Raw genomic sequence first — 20,406 nt, 5'->3', positions numbered from 1 at the left:
TAAATAAGCATCAACCATTTGATGTAATGACGCATCATGCATGCCATACATTCAAAAAGAAATAAATGGTACATTTTCTTGTTAGAAATAAACTAGAATAGATTTCCATGGTTTTGATTGATTTTTCCAATTCCAAGACACTAATGCATACCAATAAGAGGTTTTCTTATCCAATTGGACTTGACGTAGGAGTGATGCATCGTTTGCAGAAGATTCACCACAATCAGGTATTTGATATGACCTAATGTCACCGACTATATATAAGGCTATTGAAGGCAGCATCTCAAGTAATCTCTTTCAACTTTTCTATACTTGGAGAAGCAATAGCCTTGAGAACCACCATGCTTGGAGCCTTGGGAGAACGTTTGGATTTGAGCTTGAGCCCGTTGTGGCTCATATTAGACATTGTGCACAATAGTTTCTGGATTTTAAATACGTTTTTATTATTAGAGCATGTAATTATGTTGCCCGTGATTTAGCTCGGAAGGTCAAATCCAGTGTGGACTCAACTAATTGACCTGTTTTCTACTCCTTAGATCATCCACCGGCCCCACCAAAACAGAAAACAAAAAGTTTAGGCTGATTTTGCTTCGTTTGTGCTGCTGGCGTGGTGCCATTGGTGCCGGCGTTCAATAATTGCCACTTAGCCTTGATTAAGTCTCAGCCGCTTGAAACACTGTGACTCAATTACTTTACGTAAACATGGTGTTTTTTCATTTACCCAAAAAAAAAAAAAAATTCCTGCTAGCGAGGCATAATGCGTAGACAAGGTGGCAGCAGCGGGGACTACAAACTACCTTGCCGTTCATTTTACAGCCAGGGAAACAGAGTTTGAACGCTGTCCTTATGCGTTCTCCTCCGCTGGTGAAAACCAGTCTCACACTTCGTAAACCCTTAAAATAACCGATTTTAACTGTAAACCAAAATTACACTGGGGCACAACATGGGATCGAGCTTTCATTTGTTGACGTCTCAATTCTCACCTATGATCCTCATTCGTCGTCCCCACGTCGTTATAAACTAACTCTGAATCTCCTTATTACTTCGCCTCCTCCCCCTCCTCATCCTCGTCGTTTCCAGAATTTTCTTGGCCTCCATGGGTTGTGGGAGTTCGAAGCTCAAAACAGACTTCAGTAATACTCCCTTACTTAACCCCTTCCGACGCAAAATCGAAGAGATCAGGCAGCGTACGAATGGTCACACCGTATTGAAGGATGTTACACTTTGTTCTAAACCACTTCTCAAGTACGAAGTGGAAGATGGCAACAATTATAACGCTCAATTGGGAGAAAGCCGGAAGAGCGTGTCTTCACCGCCTAGGAGCTATTCTACACCTGGAAACGATGACAAAGACAAGAAGAACTCTCCGGCTCCCGACAAGACGGAGAGAACCCTGAAGAAGGATACCAGTACGAGAGAGGGAATAAAAGAAGGAAATGTCGGTGTGTGTGGTGAAAAACACGGTGGTGATGGGGGAGCTGAAGGTTTTCCTGACGAAATTGGTCATGAGATTACCCCTGGATCCCCCAGCTTCAGAGTTTATTTCCTCTCTGCAGAAGCAATTAGTGTGATTGATGCTGAAAGAGATTCCAGCGACGCCGGCAATGGTGAAGGTAAGCGCTCGGTCTCCATCTTTCTTCTTTCACTGATCTTTTAGTATGCGTTTGGTAACGTTTATGTTCTGAGAAACCAGTTCTTATGCAAAACAGTTTTTTCATATTTCTGTGCTAAAAGACCGTTCTTTACTTGAAATTGGGCATTTGATAAATCCGTTCTGAAAATATTTTTAAAACATTAATAGAATATTTTTTATTTTTTTTTTTTTTAAATAAGTTGGTGTTTGATAAACTTGTTCTAAGGCTTCAATTTGAACCAATTTTATCACTTCCGTTTCTGTTCTTTGGTAAAAATATCTTTTTTATGTTCTGCAAAAAGCGTTATTTATAACACTTTTCTGACTGGTCCATTCTTAAAGAACATAAGAACGAACCGTTTTATCAAACGCCTCTAACCCGTTATTCCGTTCCCAAATAACAGAATAATGCCATAAACGTTTTTTAATAACGTTATCAAACGCACCCTTAGCATTTCAAACTTAACGCCGTCCGCTTTGAGGCCCCACTGGGCCAGAGTTATAGATTGTCCATAAGAATTACACGGTAATGCACCCATAGGGGTAGAGCCCAAATTTTAACATACCAACGCATTTAATTATTTTTTTGGAATTGGTAGCTTTAGATTAGGTGAGAACCATTACGTACCCTATAAGAAAAGTCAAAGTGTCGGCCATTATGACTGAGCGAACTTTCAATGGTCACATATAACTCTATTTCTTTGAACTCTGAATCTATGAAATTTTTTGCACTGTTTGCAGATAGGAGTTTTGAGCCAAAAAATGCAGATAAACTACTACGAACAAGGAACAAGAACAGATCAAGTTCAAGTGAGGTACATGGTTCTTTTATTCCCATTGTAATTCTTGAATTTATTTGCCTTCTGCCCAAATCTACTTTCAACCTTGTATTATTCTTCATATTTAGGCATGCAGAGAATCTTGCTTGTGTAGTTTTAGTTTTAAACAAAATCATTCCAAAGAAAAGAAGAAAGCTGGCAATTTGAGTTACAAATCATAGACTTAGGGTTGAAACTAGACAAGTCCATTTTTATCATAAAAAAGACTACCTTCCTAATCAATCAGTCAACAATGCTGCTAATCTCCCTAGTGGAAAGTGAAAATTATATGCCTATATGACAAACATGGAGTCATGACCACTTAAGATTTTTGATTTTTCACCAGGACAAGGTGCCAAATCAGTACAATCAAGAGTTCAAGGCTCTTTAGTCTAGTAGCTTCCTTTATTCCATAAGTGGAGTGGTATTCCATAAGTGGAGTGGTTTGTGGTCTGATGAAATTCATTTGTTTTATTTATCATAAGTAATGAACAAATACCACATGAGGACACATAGATTACTCTGCACTCAACATGATTTGCCTTTTTATGTCTGTTATTTAATACCAGCCAACATGTGTAGCATACTTATTCAAATGTAAATTATTTTTCATTTTTTTCTTCTGTTGTTTGGCTAGGAATCGATCGTTAAATTAGAGAAGAAAGAAAGCAAAGTAAAGAAATTTAAGAATGCTTATCTACAAATGGGAATGCAAGGCGGTGTAAGGAATTTCTTACATGTTCGATCATGCTATGACCCTTCTCCCCCTTTGACCCCAACTCAAGGAAAAGTCCAAGCATAAGAATTTGTTAGATTACTTTGTACAAATGTATGACGACATTTTCATTTCTTTACTTCTGTTTTTTTCTTGAATACCTTCTCCTTTTTCTGTTCTTATATTCTGTTTTTTTTTATATGTTTTTTTTTTTTTTTTTTTTCATTGTTCTTTACTTTTTGGGAGGTGAAAAATGTCCTCTTCATGGTTAAATGTGAGAGATCGTACACGCATGCCTAAAAAGTTGTACGGTATGAAACAGTTTGATGTATGGTTGAAATTTGTTTCAATTAAACTATTATTTGCAAAATATTATAGCTTCATTATTCTACACAAAAAAAAAAAACCCCGCTGCTCACTTAACTTGGGCAAAACTCTTGTCTATCCACTTGCGTTGCAAAAATGATTCGTTAAACCCCGAAGCAGTCTACTGGGCTGTATTGGATCTGCAGAAATAGTACATGGGAATATCTCTTAGCTGTATCCAAACGGGCCCAGATCTAATCTATTTTTCAGGTTGAGGCTTTGGCTTTCCGTGTGGCTATGCCGTATGCTTTGGGTGAAACGTGTGAGGGGGCGCATGTGGAGTGCGATAACGTTGGTTGGTTAAGTTGGTGAATAAGAATAACTATGCCATATCTTATAAAGTGAGGGTGTCAGTGCTTTAAGACCTTCATTTTGCCGTTATCATAAGTTTGTGGCATAACCTGACGTGAGGCATGCCGTATCTTATCTTTGAGTGTGATTCGAGTTCCGTTACCCACTTTTTTGTGTTCTCATTTCTACCCGTTGATACGGATGCCAAACATGTGGTGGAGAATATTCAACACTTTCTTGATCTCGAACCATCATGGTCGGTCCGACATATTTCTAGGTGGGCTAACTCAGTAGCCGATTCCCTAGCTAGGAAGGCCCAGTTCGTGGCAAGTCAAACTATATGGTCTATTTCCGCTCCTTGGTTTCTTGAAGCTTGTAATCAAGGTGTCTTGGCATTTCTTGCCCTTCTTCTAATTAAATTTTCATTTACCAAAAAAAAAAAAAAAGTTGGTGAATGACGACTCATCTCACACGGGACCAATAGAGGTGGCTGGCATTGTTGAGGATGTGTGCCATCTAATGTCAATGTTTATAAGATGTTCCTTTGGTTTCTTTTGTGTAGTGTTTTGCCAATTGCGTGGTTTTGTCGATAGTTCTTTAGTTTTCTAATGAAAAATAAGAGGAAAAAATCATGTTTGAACGTAATTGTTAATTGAGCAAATTGCATTGGCACCCCAAAATGAAGGCCTTAAAGCACTTGACACCCCCCCTTTATGTTTAAAAAGCACAGACACCCAAAAATTGAATTTTCATTGAATTTATATTATCAAAATGATCACTATAAACAGTTAAATTACTATTTATTTTTCAAAAATATCCCTATAATAAACAGTGTCTTAAAGATTTTTGAGTGACAAATTAGACAAATGTATCAAATGAAAATCTAATTTTGGGGCTTCTATGCTTTTTAAACATAAAGTGGGGTGTCAATGCAACTGCTCTTATTCATTTGAATTGATCATATCAAGTTACCATTGTGGTTGTCTTTAAGGCATAATAGTGGCCGCCTCATGCTCTTATGTAAAAGTTCTATAATCAATGAGGTTTCATATTCGAATTTTCGTACATATCTTCCGCCTCCCACCAATGCTTATAAAATTTTGCTATTGTCTAAAATCCTATCCAAATGTAAAGGAATCGAAAGATAGTACGGCCCCTTTGCTTGTACATATTTTTTTTTTTTAAGAAGTTGAAAATCTTAATTCATGAACTCTGGAAGAAATACATATACATCAAACAAAAATAAATAAATACAAAAGATAGATGCATTAAAGCACAAGGTTCGATCCGAACCAAATAGTGGAAATTGACCAAATGTTGTACATGCAATAGATAAGGTCATACAGGCTAATGAATGGGTCAAGCCCAATAAATCCTTGGAATAAAAGGTTGTAACAACTGCAATCACAATTATGCACAAGGGATACAACATTCGTATCATCCATCACAAAAGCCTCTTTGGGAACTCCATAAAGGTGGAAACGTACACGCCACAATGGTGGAAAGACTAGCAACAGGAGACACTCGTAGTAGCAAGTCTTCCAAATTCAAGGGAGGCACTTCCAGCTTGGCATAAAACTTTAAGATATGCGAGATGCATGACAGGATCTCGCATCTACCTCTCTCTCTATCTTCTTCTTCTTCTTCTTTTCTTTTGATAATCGGAAGCTTTCACCGGTTAAGGAAGAACAAAATATAGAAAGAAGCAGAAAGAAAGAGAGCCCAAGAAACATATGAACGGAGAGAAATGTGTGAATAAGTGGAGAAGAAACGAATGAGGGAAAGAAACCAAAGAGAATAGAAGTGATGTGATAACAAAAAAGCAAAGAATAGAGGCAGAAAAAGAGAGAAATGAAAGAAAAATCAATCAGAGAATAGAGGCGGCGGGAGTAGTCGCTATCAGAGTGGGAGAAAAATAAGGGTGCGTTTGATAACATTATTGAAAAAAGTTTTTGGCATTCTTCTGTTATTTGGGAATGGAAGAACAGGTTAGAGGCGTTTGATAAAACAGTTCATTATTCTGTTATTTAAGAACGGATTAATCATAAAAGTGTTTTACATAACGCTTTTTGCATAACCTCAAAAAAGATGATTCCACCAAATAATATAAACAAAAGTGATAAATTTGGTTCAAATTGAAGCCTTAGAACAAGTTTATCAAACACCAACTTTTTTTTTCAACCAAGAAAAAAAAAAAAGAAAAAAAAAAACACCAACATATTCTATTAGTGTTATAAAAATATTTTTAGAACATATTTATCAAACGCCCATTTCCAAGCAAAGAATAGTCTTTTACATAAGAACTGATTTCTCATAACGAAAACGTTACCAAACGCATATTAAGATTTTTGCTCTGATTCAAAAATAAACCTTTTCATGTACACGCATCTCTCCTATAGCACAATATGAGAATATTCTATCTTTCATGATAGAAAAAGAAAAATGATACTCTTATTAATTTTTTTTTTTTTTTTTTTACTTTTTATTCTAGTTTACATGGACTTTAAAGACATTAGATTTTTATCGACTGAACACACCCCTCGGCTCACCTGAATGAATTAACAGATTTTTTTTTTTTGTCATCACAAACCAGTTATTATGGCTGGGGCCCATAGGCAGATGAGGATTTGCAAACCTATTAAAGTGTGTGGATCATATGTTTTGAAGGGAATGGGGCGTGGTGTCACACTTTTTTTCCTCTTCACTCTCTCTTGAGGTGATAGTATTTATACACCATTGACTTGAGTAGGTTATGGAACGTTTGGTGCTGTTTTCCGAGTAGGTGGCATGCACCCTCTCCAACTGCACAAACTTTTCTATTGAATTTTTCCTTATCAATTATATCATTAAAATAGGAGTCTGACGTTTTATAAGGTGCAACAAGTTCAATCCCTCAACAATAGCTATATTCATTTTCTAGTGAAAATTAATATATAAAAAATATATTCATCAGACTCACATAAAAACAAGTGACAACTGAGATGTGAGATGAAGACTAATTTTAAAAGAAAAACGATTAAGTTTGTAAGTCAATGGAACTCATATATTTCATTAAGGGCTAGGTCCACCTAAGTGAACACCACCCTATATATATTTATATATATTCAAAAAAAATATATAAGTATATATATATTATTGAAAAATAGTTTCTTATGTATGGGCATGATGTTTATCGATTTGTTTTTTTTTTCCTTTTTTCCCAATCAATGGGTAGATGTGTCATTTTATACAAAAGGTAAGAGAGACTGGGAGAGATTCATGTACTGCTTGTTTTCATAGCATGCATGTTAGGTTTATATGTATTGATTTAGCAATTATCTAGTATCAACGCTATAGGTACAAACAATGAGTTAAATGGTTAAAAAACCAAATTTTAAAGTACATTTAATAACAACTTATCAGTTTGACGAATAAATTATGTAACTATGCAACGAACGCAAATACACAAGAAGGCTACATGGTTGTTTTTCTTTTTATAAAAAGAAAAGAAAAGAAAAGTAAATAAATGTTACACAACATATCAAAGTTATGTTTTGTTGGCAATATAAATCATTTTCAATAAGAAGGTCATACATTCCATAGCCCCCAACTCTTTAATATAAAACTACTAGTTTCAAAAGATATTGTCATGATAAATGCCCATTCGTTGACTTCTTACATTTAAAGAGAGGATTAAGACCTCAACATAGTAAAGGCTAGACATCCTGGACATACCTTAAATTTGAGTCTAGAGTTTGTTTCTTGCCACCCTTATGGACCATTTAGATGAATCTACGACTCTAGGTTTGAAAAATGGTAGCTAAAGACTCAAATGATATCAACCCATGCGAAGTCGCCAACATTATTTCGATTTAATCATGGTTGTTAGGTCTATATATTTGGCTCATTTTATTGGAGGGGTTTTCCTATAGAGTATCCAAACTATTGATACAGGGGTGAGGTAGTGAGTGGCGAGTTTGGATCACCTTCATGTGGGAGTGCTCTCTTAACACTTTTTTTTAATAAATTTTGTATGGACTCACATATAAAAATGATAAAACAATTTAGAGACAAGATCTTGGGTAGATCTTAAATAATCTGGCATAAAATGTGTGATAAAAAAAAGCCCCAACAAGTAGGTAATCCAAACTCGTGAGTGGCATGCCTAGCCCTCTTCCAAAGGAATCATCTTTTGTTTGATAATTTCTATTATCTATATTTTTTTTGTTTTGGTAAACTCTATTATCTAATTTAATGAGCATAAAATACCTCACAAAAGAAATATAATGTGCACATACAAAAAATAAAAAAAGAAAAAAAAGAAAAGAGAAATATAATGTACATAAAATGAATTTTAAAAGGAGAAAAGAGAGACTTTAGGTTATCTGAGTAAAGGTAAGGAATATCTGTTGGGGAGAAGTCTGCGTCGAAAATTGTCCACATCCTGTTTATAGTTGCCACTTACCAGACCTTGCCTGATATTTCATCATTTTCATCGTCACCTCAATCTCTCTCTCTCGCACAAACACCCCGCCAGGCGGCAGCGCATCATCGCTGAATCATTTACGCGTTGATCTGTGATTCCCAAAGGTTCGAACACCCTGCGTAACACCTTTTGGTTCTTTGTCATTCGTTAATTGTTCTTTTCAAAATTTTCAAGCTAATTTGAATATGTTCTTATTTTTTCATCATTTACTTTCATCTCCAATCCTCATTTATATCCGGATCCCGTTTCCTGTTGGCTCCTCTTCGTGTTTCAGATCTCTATCTATTAGGTAGTTCATATCCCTCTCACGCCGATTGCAACTCTGTTGGCTTTATTTTATTCCATTCGTGTTTTAAAACTTGGTTTTGGTCGTAAGAAACAGGGTCTAAGCCGCGGATTTCTAAATTGAACATTATCGAATAATCGAAACCACAGATTTTCCTTTTTCTTAGTTTGCTATGCTTCTTTCTGTTTATTGTGCAAACCTGATCCCATTGAACTGACTAGAGGACTTACTTATTTATTTGATGATCACTGATCAGTTCTATCTTGAACTGAACCAAGAAAGATGCTGGGAATTGCAAAGCGAATCGGTTTTGGAGGCTCTCGTGCTTCGGTATAACATATCGTTTCTTTGACATGAGTTTTGTCTTTTCCTTTTATGTTCTCGTAAATCCAGACTCTTAAACAGCCTGCTAATCGATTTTGAGGACTCGACTTTTATCTAATCTAGTTGTTCAATTTGTTTTTATCAGATTCTCGAGCAATGTTTGCATAGGATGCAACCTGCCCTATCTGCGGCAAGATGTTATTCGACGGCAGCAAAAGAGGTATTCACCCCTCCTATTTACTGTTTGCTGTATTTTCTTAGCAAACGATTACAAAACTTATTTGTTTTGATCTTTGTGTAGAATGTGTTTGACCAAGTAGTTTGGGTTGTATCATATTGCTCTGACGTTCATTGTGTTCACATCCTATACCCTTTGCGTATACTAAATATGTTTGGGCAGTGCCATGCACTGTTGACATTTTTCACTTTCCAAATGACCAATTGGATAATTGCTTAAGAGACCGAAGGAGTATTCCTGCTTACTTATACAGGCTCTGAAGAGAATGATGATGATTCCACGAGTGGAAAGGTTTTCAGAATATTGCTTTCGTGTACCCAGGCCTTGAACTTGTAGGGACATCAATCAGGAAGAAAGAGAGCTGGTTTCATTAATTTTTATTCTTGGTGTTGTAACTCTTTCTCACAGTTAATATCTTTTGGAGGGAAGCTGTTGATCTTAGTTCTAAAGTTCGTTTCATGGAGATCACAGGGCAATTTTTTTTTATGCGATTGGTAAACCAAGGGGGCTAAGTCAGTGGATTTATTTGGTTTGTTACTGCTAACATCAGTTGTTTTAACCAAATTAAATTATTTTGTGGTGCTCATTTTAAAACTTATTTATGGAGTTCTGTTTTCTCCTCAAAGCAGATTTTAAGAAAGATAAAAGGAAGTCTATCAAATAAAAGAACAAGTCGATTCTTGTTCTACAAAAGGAAGAAGGAGAAAGTTCCAGGCATTGTGTTGATGGAATCAGAAAACTTGAAACCCAATTGGTCCACATGCAGAATCCTTAGAGAACAAGAAGATTTCCTTAAATTGAGTAGAGTTTAATTACTCACATATTAAGTCAGCATATCATGCCAATGACCAACTCCAAGAACAGTACAAACCTGCTGTCTTTTTTAATTCTTTAAAACTCTCAATGGTTTGTTTGTTCAGTTCTGCTGTTTTCTAGTCCCATGTTGATTTTGGATAACTAGGTGTAGCTTAATGTTATTTTTCTATGGTATAAGAGATACATTGTGAAATACTAAATTATGTTTGAACAGAGGGGGCAATAGAAAACAATAATTCATTGGCATTACTGAACTACTGAGAATTTATCATTGGGAACAAAGTGAAATGATGGTCACGAGTGAACTTTTTAGAGATTCCTATTTGCACATTCTTCCTTAATTCTGCTGTATCTTGATTATATTTCTTTGGCTTTTCTTTTTAATATCACATAGATGACAGTTCGAGAAGCTCTAAACTCCGCACTCGACGAGGAAATGTCTGCTGATTCTAAAGTCTTTCTCATGGGTGAAGAGGTAACTAAAGAAACAAAAATGCGAATTTCTATTGGCGTCAGTCCACCCAGCAAAGCCTCCATGGGCTGACCACCTAATGCGCCACATGTGTGGATGATTTGGAAAATCCAACCATTGACTGGGAAGGGTATTGAATTGGGTTCTGGTATTTGACATGGGAATGGTTCTCTATTGCAAGCATTAGGTTGTGTCTTCAAAATATGAAAACAGCCTCCCTGTATAGCTGGGGCTGAGGCTGTGTCCATTGTCCCCTTCTAGACCCTGCAGTAGCAGGAACCTCGTGCATTGATATTCTTTATTTTTTACTTTTCCATGTGTCCCAATCCTCACCAATCTATGGATATGTAACAGTCAAGAACTGCCATATCATTGTGGCACAAATGAAGCTTCTGCTTGGAGATTCCTTTCCAAGCAGGCTGGTTAGGTGATCTTTTACCTTATCAGTAGTAGTTCCCCCCCCTTTTATCCAATTTCATTCTCTCTCCAATTTGTTGTTGCAGGTTGGTGAATATCAAGGTGCATACAAGGTTAGACATTCCTCAGATAATGAAACTTTAATTTCCTTACTAATTCTACATATTTTTGTTCTCTTTACTTCCCTAAAAGTTGGGCTTTTGACGTCTCTGAGTTCTCAGATTTCCAAAGGTCTCTTGGAGAAGTATGGTCCTGAGAGAGTTCTTGATACTCCAATTACAGAGGTTGGTTCTTTTGCATGAGTTACTTATATGGTTATCTGCAAAATAATCCTGAAGCAGTTACTGTTGTTCTTAAAACATCGCCTGTTGATATAATGCAATATTCTTGTTTTATATGTTGGTGGTGACTATTATCTCAGAATACTTTGTTTCTTTGTATAGGCTGGTTTTGCAGGCATCGGAGTTGGAGCTGCTTACCATGGTCTTCGGCCAGTTGTAGAGTTTATGACATTTAACTTCTCTATGCAGGTAACAGTTCACAACGTTTTTGGTTGTGAGGGTCGAATGTCACTGGGTCAATATGTTATATTGTAGTCAGATTCCAGATTTTCTCATCAGTAACTTTTTGGCTGTCCTGTGTCAGAACCATGTACTTAAAGCATCGAGGTATTGGATCTGTTAATTCAGCTATCACCATGGAAATGCCATTGTGATAAGGGATCCATTGCCCTGGATTACTTTGGGAACTTCTGTATATAGCACTTCGTCATCATTGCAAAAGTGCATGACTCAATTAACAAGCATTAGCTGCAAGTTACCCTTTCTTAAAAAAGGATTTATCCCTACTACTTGGGGTTAGAAATGCTATTGTTTTCTTCACTACATCAACTGAAGTTATTAGTGGCTGAACTAATTCAATGTCACTTATCTTTTGCTGCTCTCGTTTTTCTTCTTTGCACTCTATTATTTAGGATCTTATCACCCAGTGATGCGACCCTAATCACAACTGCTTCTAGTTCTATTTGGAAAATTTAGATGCCATTCCTACTGTTTCAAATGTAAATGAATGTCCTAATGTTTATAAATAACATTGTTCCCTTCATAACAAAAATTTTATTGTGAATTTTCTTCCTTGTCACCTATGATTTTTCATCTATGACCTATGTTTTGCATGTGTGGACATGTGCAATTGTATATTGATGTATAATGCTATTGGATACTTAAATCCATGTCTAAGTTTTGGATTCTTGTAGGCCATTGACCACATCATAAATTCTGCTGCAAAGTCAAACTATATGTCAGCTGGTCAGATCAATGTACCAATAGTTTTCAGAGGACCCAATGGTGCTGCTGCTGGAGTTGGTGCCCAACACTCCCAGGTATGAATTATTTTCTGTGGTTTAGGAGGTTTCTGGTGACAGCCCACAAACTGTAATGTTGTGTTAAACAATTTGTTCTGTAAATTGGGGTAAAACACACAAGAGCTAGTGCAGGACAGTGTTTGGAGATTTTCTGACTGCCAAATTTTGGGTCTGAGTACCCCTCTTAAGGGCTTCAATAGTTCCCAAATTATGGCAGTTACTTTCCAACATTTCTGCAGTACAAAGGGAATTATTGTCTGTCTTGGAGAGAATGAGGTTGGCATGGTTGGGTTTGGAAGGGAATGATGATATGAAGGGATGCTAGTATAGTTTCAATAGAAAATATGGCTGGCAGGAGGAAGATATGAGAAGCTAAAAGGTGGCTGGAGAAGGTGACAGAAACAGGGCATTGCAGTTCTGTAATAAAGATGTCAAACTGGGAGTTTGGTTTTGAGAAACAGAACTAGCACAGTGAAGACCCTGTTACTAGAATATGGAGCATTACAAACTGCAAACATAAAACAAAAGCAAAATCTACCAGGCTGTGACCTAGGAATTGCCACATGCAAAACACCAATCAATCATCATATACTCTTTTAATTCTTAATCATTCATTAACAATTTCTTCACATTGTAAGCTAATATGACCCCTCATTTATAGATTGAACTCCTTTCTATCTTTCTAAATCAACTTAACTCCAAATTTATAAGTGTTCCAAATTCTGGGAATTGAAGAAAAGAAAACCAAAAATAGGAAGTCCTAGAAATTAATTGGAGTGAATAGTAACTAGCTTAGGACCACTCACCCCCCCCCCCCAAAAAAAAAAAAGGAAAAATGAAAAAAGAAGAGATCTTAGGATCAAGTAGAAATTAAAACTAAAATCTCGTGTAGGACTGAGTGCCCCATTTTGTGGCTAGTAGAACTGGCTAGTAACAGCAGAAAGCCCAAGAATTGGTAGGCCCATGACCTTTATAACCCATTCAGGCCTTAAAATGTACACATAATTAAGTCCCACAGATAGATTTGTAGCCTCTGCCTGCATGAATTGTGAGAGTTCCTAGACATCTCCACATCTCTTTTATTATTCTAATGTGCAAAAACACCTCTGTGGAATGACCAAAAAACACTTCCTGCCTGTTGGCAGTCGGCCTATTAAGCAGTGAACATGTAGCTTCTTCACTAGATGATGAAGGAGAGAGATAGACTTTTGTGGAAAAACATAGACTGACTTTATTTATTCCTGCTCCCTCTCCTCTCCCTTCCCGTATGAAATAATTAATAAGTTCTTAATTACTCATATTGAAAGTTGGAGGAAGACAAAGTTGGACATATTCATTGATTTCCTGCTTGTAATTGTAATACTAAGAGTAGATGTACAAGCACATTGGATATGCCAATGAACAAGTTCTCTACAAAGAATGAATGAGTGTGATCATTCGAAAGATGATTACTATTTTATGATAATAGCAAATTCATAATATTTAGACATGGTTATATGCCAGTAACCCTTTATTACTGGCCAGGAGGATAAAAGAAGGGATGTAATAACTATTATTATGTCCTTAGTTTTTCAGACCTGCTTGGGTTAAGGTGCTTATGCATCCTCTGCTTGGGATTCAGGTTGTGAAGTACCTAAATATATGGCTGAGGGCATGAAGTACCATCCCCTTTCTTCCACAAAAAATAATAGCACGAAGAAATAAAAAGAGTTAGAGATCTCACCGATTTCTTCAATTTAAAATAAGTTGAATGTTGAGGGGGCAAGATCTACTCTGAAACTTAAGTAGTAGTGATTCTTTTCAACTCATTGTCATCAATCATGAATACAATTAAATCCAAGATAGCTGTTTAACAGGATGCTGAGGATTATAAATTGAAAGAAATATTGGTTTCTGTGCAGTGTTATGCAGCTTGGTATGCTTCGTGCCCTGGGTTGAAAGTGTTGACTCCATACTCTTCAGAGGATGCTCGTGGCCTCCTAAAAGCTGCTATAAGGGACCCTGATCCTGTTGTTTTCCTTGAAAATGAATTGCTGTGAGTAGTCCAATATTTTATGATATTGTGAAATAGGGGTGTCAATTAGCATGATATTAGTTAATCGGTCCAGTATCTAGTTGGTTACACCTTTTTAGGCCAAGACTGTATCTGAAATAGTCAGGCTTAGACCTTGGAACCAGTTGCAAACTTGCAGTGACTATTCTTTCAATTGGTTCTTGTTCTTAGCATGTCTGTCTTAAATGAATCAAAATCCCATACCACCAGTCAACTAAGCCAAAGGAGAATTTTTTTTAAAGCTCATATAGATCTTTACATATTCTATTTTAAAATTAGAGAATAACTACTGATATAAAGCTCGGGGACTCAGTGGGTTATTTTAACATGAATATGCGTGGTCCAAGTGAGTGAATACATAACTGTAGATAAACCCCCATATTGGTTCCTTATTGGCTTGACTGGTTAATTCAGCTCCATTGGGTTCCCAGGCTAAACCACAAAAAACTATAATGACTATGGTCGGTAGTACTGTTGGTTTCTTCGAACCAATAAATAACCATTCCATTTATTGTTCGATGGCTCACAGTCCAAGATTGACACCCATATTGTGAGATTTGTAAATTGACCAAATTAACTTTGACTTTGGTGTTATCACCTGGGTGTTTTACTGCAGATATGGTGAATCTTTCCCTGTTTCTGCAGAAGTTCTTGATTCAAGTTTCTGCCTGCCAATAGGGAAAGCAAAAGTATGTTTTCTTCTCTGTCCACCTTTATTGTTGGTGCTGTTCTTTTTATATGGTAAATTATGACACTTTTATTTAACTCCAGATTGAACGAGAAGGAAAAGATGTGACTATTACTGCTTTCTCAAGGATGGTCGGTTTTGCACTTCAGGTTTGTTCGGTTCCTTCATATAGCTATATCTGATGTTACTGTTTGAATGGCTTGATTGCTGCATCTCATGTATTTTAGTGAGAAAATTACATGATTATCTGCATCTATGTTTATGTTGACAAAATTAACGACCGATTGTTTGACTTAACAAAAGTAACCTATTTTGTGTGTGTTTACAAAATTAGCCAAATTAGTATCACTTGTTAATAATTGTCTTTTGACTGTTTTACCCCTCCATCCCTCTTTTTGCTTCTTATCGTTGTTACCACCAGCACACTCCCACCAGATTTGACCCTTTCTTCTTCCTCATACTTTGCAATTATCTTCCCCATTTTCTATTCGCCCAAACCTCATCTTCTTCTTCTTCATAGAACTTATTAGCTCTGCCCACTCCCTTCCCCTCTCTCATTCGCGCAGGAGTTACAGAAGTGCCTAAAGCCTTAGAATCCATCAAGAATTTCTCAAGATTCTATTCAACTGGGCCACTGAACTGAAATAATGATGGTGAGGTCACCAGATTTGCCGAGGATGGAGTTGCCAAGATTACACTTCACCAAAAATCGCTAAGATCCAGGGCATTAGAAACCGTCATTGCGACACGTCAAAACTAGAAATGCAAAAGTCATTGTTCTTCATTCCCCCTTCACCTGCTACATCTTAGAAGCACTCGACAAAACCCTATTATCATGAATAAAGATTTATTTAAATTCCATTTAAATGTGAAGTAGATCTCATCAAGTAGGGCTTAGGAAAGAGAAGTATTGGGTTCCACTTCTATTAATTTCATTTAGCAAATGGTGGTGTTCAGTATGGAATTCCTTCAGAAGGGCAAGACTGAAATCACCCTTTTTTCTGGTGCTGATGATGGAGCAAAGGTTTGCAAGAGCAAAAAACAAGAGAAGCGAGGTGGACGGCAGGGTTCGCGAAGGGAAGAGTTGTTGTGTGCCTCAACAGCTGCTATGGCAGATATCTCAGTATCTCACCACGTCTAAAACGTCCTTTCTTCTCCAACTTTTGAAGAAAGAAGAGGGGGATGAAGAAGGTGGTGCAAAGTAGCGGCAAAGACGAGGAGGAAGGAGGGTAAGACTGTCCAAATAAATCATCAAATGAGGAATCGAACTGTTTTGGCTAGTCTTGTAAACCCAAACTTAACATAAGTTACTTTTGTTACATCAAACAATTGGTGGTTAATTTTGTAAACATAAACCTAATTGTGACTAATCATGTAGTTTTCTCTATTCTAGTTGCAAGTATGAGTTGTCTTGTGCCTACATCTTTCTCTGTCAAGTGTGAAGTCAAACCTTATTGGAATGGGACTACTTTTGGAGATCTGGATCAAGCATTTTTGTAAAACTATCAGTGTCTTTTTAACACTGTACAAATTGTTGATCCTCTATAGTATCAAATATCTGGATGGCTTTCTTGTCTATTTCCATGATGGCGGTGTTTCTGTCTTTCATAATCCCTTGGAAGTCTATTGTTAGGTTATAGCGATGACTGAAACTCCTGCACCATATTTTGCTAATTTTTTATTTATCAAAATGTTGTATGATAACATCTCTAGCGGTCATACCCAATGCATGGACATATGTTCTGTCAAATTTAAGCTGGCCTAGAACCTCATCAGCATTTTAACTATTTAATCTGAGGATTTGAAGCATAGGGAGGGTTTTTTCTTCTGTGTCTTCTATGTTCTGCCTAAACAATGTGGGTTTATTATGGCTCTATTCGATTTTACTTGACAATTTTCCTTTTACCTGGTTCTAACCAAGGGGAACATAGTGAGAGAAAGGAAATGTAACAAAGAGATGATGCAAGGAGAAGAAATAAGACCAAAGGGGACAGGAAGAGGGAAAGTAATTAGGTTCGGAACTAGGATGGGCCTCAAAGTAGACTGAAACGATTTGTTTTGCCAGCTAGAGCCAACCTGATGTTTTTGTAATTCTCTATTCTTGTTGAAGCTGCATGCATTTTGATCCACCTCGGTGATGGAGAAGCTGAATCATCCCTTTTTTTTTTTTTTGGGGGGGGGTGGGGGTGGGGGTTTTGAATGTGAACCATGCTTCACTTTTAGTATTCTCAAGTGTGGTTTTATTATCTTGAGCTGGTGTCCTTTTAGTGTAGGGGTTCTTGTGTAGTTCAGCCAATGCATAGTGCTGTGTTGCTCCCTCTTGCTTATGTATAATTGTGACAATAAAAGTGGTTTCACTTGCAACAGGCTGCTGATTTACTTGCAAAGGAAGGAATTAGTGCTGAGGTAATTTCCTAATAAAAAGGGAGAATTATCAATTTTGCAGAGCAAAGCTAAAAGTCTTCTTCTTTTTTTTTCCTTCCCCCCTCCAAAAATTGAGACACTGAAGGCAGCCATGAATGATCTGTGACTGCAGGTTATAAATCTGCGCTCTATCCGACCTCTTGATAGAGCCACAATCAATTCTTCTGTCAGGAAAACCAACAGACTGGTGACTCTCGAAGAAGGGTTCCCTCAGCATGGTGTTGGTGCCGAGATCTGGTATTCTTTCTTCCAGTGATGTGTATGGGCCTGCTGATTATTTTGTTATGTTAAGCCCTTTTGGTGTTTGCTTATGAGGTGTGCTTTGGCTGACAGTACATCTGTTGTTATGGAGAGCTTCGGTTATCTTGATGCACCAGTGGAAAGGATTGCTGGAGCTGATGTTCCCATGCCTTATGCTGCAAATCTTGAGAGAATTGCCGTTCCACAGGTAGATTACTGTTTTTTTGGGTACATTTTGGGATTGAATCTAGTTATGTTCTTTATTCCTTTTAGGGATGGGGGTAAACATGGGAGTTCTGGATTTGTTAGCACACAAACTTTTATGCCTACATTCTAGTGGTTGGATGACAAGATGTTGATGATTTAAATGGTATTACCATCTGATTGGGTTGAATTCCTGCTGGGGAATTCGAGATGTGTTCTGGTCCCTTGGATCGCCATACAGAAAGTCCATATGAAACTTTCGTAAAATTGCCATCTGTAAATTGTGATACCCAAACTTGCTTCCTATGAATCTTGTCTCAGGTGACAATGGGTTATACTGGATTTTCCCCTCTCTTGATGTGATAAACCTGTGAATGGATATTCCCCTCCTTAGTGCGTGTGTCATGTGTCGCACTTGGTTTGCCACATGACTTCTCTGGGTGGCCAAGTCCCTTTGCAACTCTTCTAACTAGAAAGCAATCAAAGCATACTGCAGGAAGCCTAGCTAGCTACTGTGTTTTCTTACTTTTTAACTTTCCTTTTGGTGATGGCTTTTACAGGTTGAGGATATTGTTCGTGCAGCAAAAAGGGCATGCTACAGATCAGTTCCCATGGCTGCTGCTGCTTAGACTGGCAGGGAGAGAGAGAGAGAGAGAGTTGATTTTGTTCTACTTTAATATACTCCTTTTGGAGATCGTTTAAAACTTACACGTTATTCTTAAAGTCCTTTCATCAATGGAGGGTTTAAGACAACTGGTCTTGTTGGTCTAGCTCATCCGATGATGCTGGGACACATTTAGTCCAGGCGTACTTCAAGGAAGGGTCTGTAAATTTTTTTCCCACTCTCATAATTGAGTGAAAACCGGTCATTGAATTCTTAAAATTCTTCCTCCTGCCCAGCCCATGCGTTTGTTGGGATTTAGAAGTTGGGTGGGATATTTTTCAGCATATAATAATGACCATTCCACTTTTCCCAATTACGCTTTTTTTTTTTGCCTAGTTTTACCCTGCATGTGACAATTCTGCCCTACGACCTCCCCGTCCCAACCTGCCCCGTACTTGACTCCCTGCACCCTGTTTCTTCTTCTTCTGTTTATTTTTTCCTTTACTTTTATTTATAGTTTTCCCTGAAAGTTGAAACATGGATGGTTGAGAATTTTGGGAATAGGATAGATACATGATCTGATTATTCTAATAGTAGGGCTGTAGGGGTGTGTTTGATATATAATTTAGAAAATAAGAAATGTAAATGTATTAGTATGAATTTTAGGAGTGTAGATATAATGGTTTGTAAATTTAAGGTGTGTATATAATTTGTTAAAAAAGAAGTATAAGTAAAAAATAAAAAATAAAAAATTAATTAAATTTTATTATTTTGTAGTGTTTTCATTATTGGAAGTATTTCTAAAATGTTTGCTTTTAGAAACGCTTTTTGAGCTCAATGCGTTAAACTTGTTGGAGTTATAGGTACGAATGATCGTCAAAACTTAATTTAAACTTATTTTACTCAAGGTTCATGAGCCTTTGGTATTTTGTTTCAATAAAATGTCCATAAAGTCGCTTTGCTTCTAAATTTTTATTTTTATTATCAAATAATTAAATAGAACATGTTTATCATTTTAGAATTACATGGGCAAACATGTAATTGAGTATAGTTCTATTCTACATGATGAGGTTTTCCACTAAATTATCAAGACATGAACTGTAAATTCCATCTATTTTTCATTTATAATGGTGCATAAATAGGCTTCTTATTATCACCCAAAAAAAAAAAAAATCTTGTTATTTATACACAAGAAAGTCATTTTTTTATTATTATTATTTTCACTTTTATATAAAATGAACAAGTGAACAACGTGAAAAATTTTGCTCTTTCTTTAGCTATCTTGTAGGCATGGTTTTTTTTTATTCCTTGTTATGAAACCTATAACATCTAATTTTTGTATATAATTTTTTCTTCTAATTTTCTTTTTTGTCATAGAATTAACTTTCTTAATTATTGCCACAAAATTTGATGAATTATCAAATTTGTCTAATACAAGGGAAAAAAGAGAGCTTAAAAGCAAGGTTTAAAGTATCGGTATTGAGTATCGTATCGGTCAAGTGATTTTAAGAAACATATCGTCTTGTATCGAGTATTGTACCGCTTTGGTAAACGTTTTTTAGTGTAATTTAGTAGAAAGATGTATTGAGATGTACGTATTGGCTAGTATCATATAATATCGTGGAATACTTTAAACATTGCTTAAAAGTTCATTCGGTTATAATATTGATTTTGATCATAATTGATTCAAATAAAGTAAAAATAATGACAATTGACTCGATCATAACAAGTAATTTCATTAGAAGAAAAATGTCACTGAAGAATCACCTCGCTTACACCGCTTATACTAAAGTCAGCCAATGAATTTAATATACAGGTGGTATAGAATCTTTAATTAGTCAAAAGACAATAAAAATTCCAGCCGTTTTTAATTTCAGCTTCATCAATTTTCTTACGTGTACAACATTTGAATATTTGAAAGAAAAAAAAAAACATTAAATTAATCATATGAGAGAATCTTAAATCTTATTCAATTTTTTTGTTAAGTCC

At 36.4% G+C, this 20,406-nt stretch overlaps 2 protein-coding genes across 2 annotated transcripts; both read left to right on the top strand.

Moving 5' to 3' along the window:
* Window positions 1–1,062: 1,062 nt before the first annotated feature.
* LOC149019914 (nuclear polyadenylated RNA-binding protein) lies at window positions 1,063–3,281 on the top strand. Its single transcript, XM_089146991.1, has 3 exons — window positions 1,063–1,613; window positions 2,375–2,448; window positions 3,089–3,281. Exons 1-3 carry the CDS (start codon window positions 1,097–1,099, stop codon window positions 3,251–3,253), a joined length of 756 nt encoding a protein of 251 aa, XP_089003117.1. The 5' UTR covers window positions 1,063–1,096; the 3' UTR covers window positions 3,254–3,281.
* A 4,901-nt stretch (window positions 3,282–8,182) lies between these two features.
* LOC149019913 (pyruvate dehydrogenase E1 component subunit beta-1, mitochondrial) lies at window positions 8,183–18,790 on the top strand. The gene is made up of 15 exons (XM_089147921.1): window positions 8,183–8,392; window positions 8,831–8,904; window positions 9,044–9,118; window positions 10,347–10,427; window positions 10,928–10,954; window positions 11,063–11,125; window positions 11,285–11,371; window positions 12,097–12,222; window positions 14,106–14,239; window positions 14,874–14,946; window positions 15,029–15,094; window positions 17,313–17,351; window positions 17,482–17,606; window positions 17,703–17,817; window positions 18,374–18,790. Exons 2-15 carry the CDS (start codon window positions 8,857–8,859, stop codon window positions 18,440–18,442), a joined length of 1,128 nt encoding a protein of 375 aa, XP_089004047.1. The 5' UTR covers window positions 8,183–8,392; window positions 8,831–8,856; the 3' UTR covers window positions 18,443–18,790.
* Window positions 18,791–20,406: the final 1,616 nt, after the last annotated feature.

The sequence above is a fragment of the Hakea prostrata genome, chromosome 3 (genome assembly GCF_041222555.1).
Source record: "Hakea prostrata isolate BN-2017 chromosome 3, UWA_Hpros_2, whole genome shotgun sequence".
Classification (NCBI taxonomy): domain Eukaryota; kingdom Viridiplantae; phylum Streptophyta; class Magnoliopsida; order Proteales; family Proteaceae; genus Hakea; species Hakea prostrata.
This window is presented reverse-complemented; position numbering and strand designations above follow the sequence as displayed.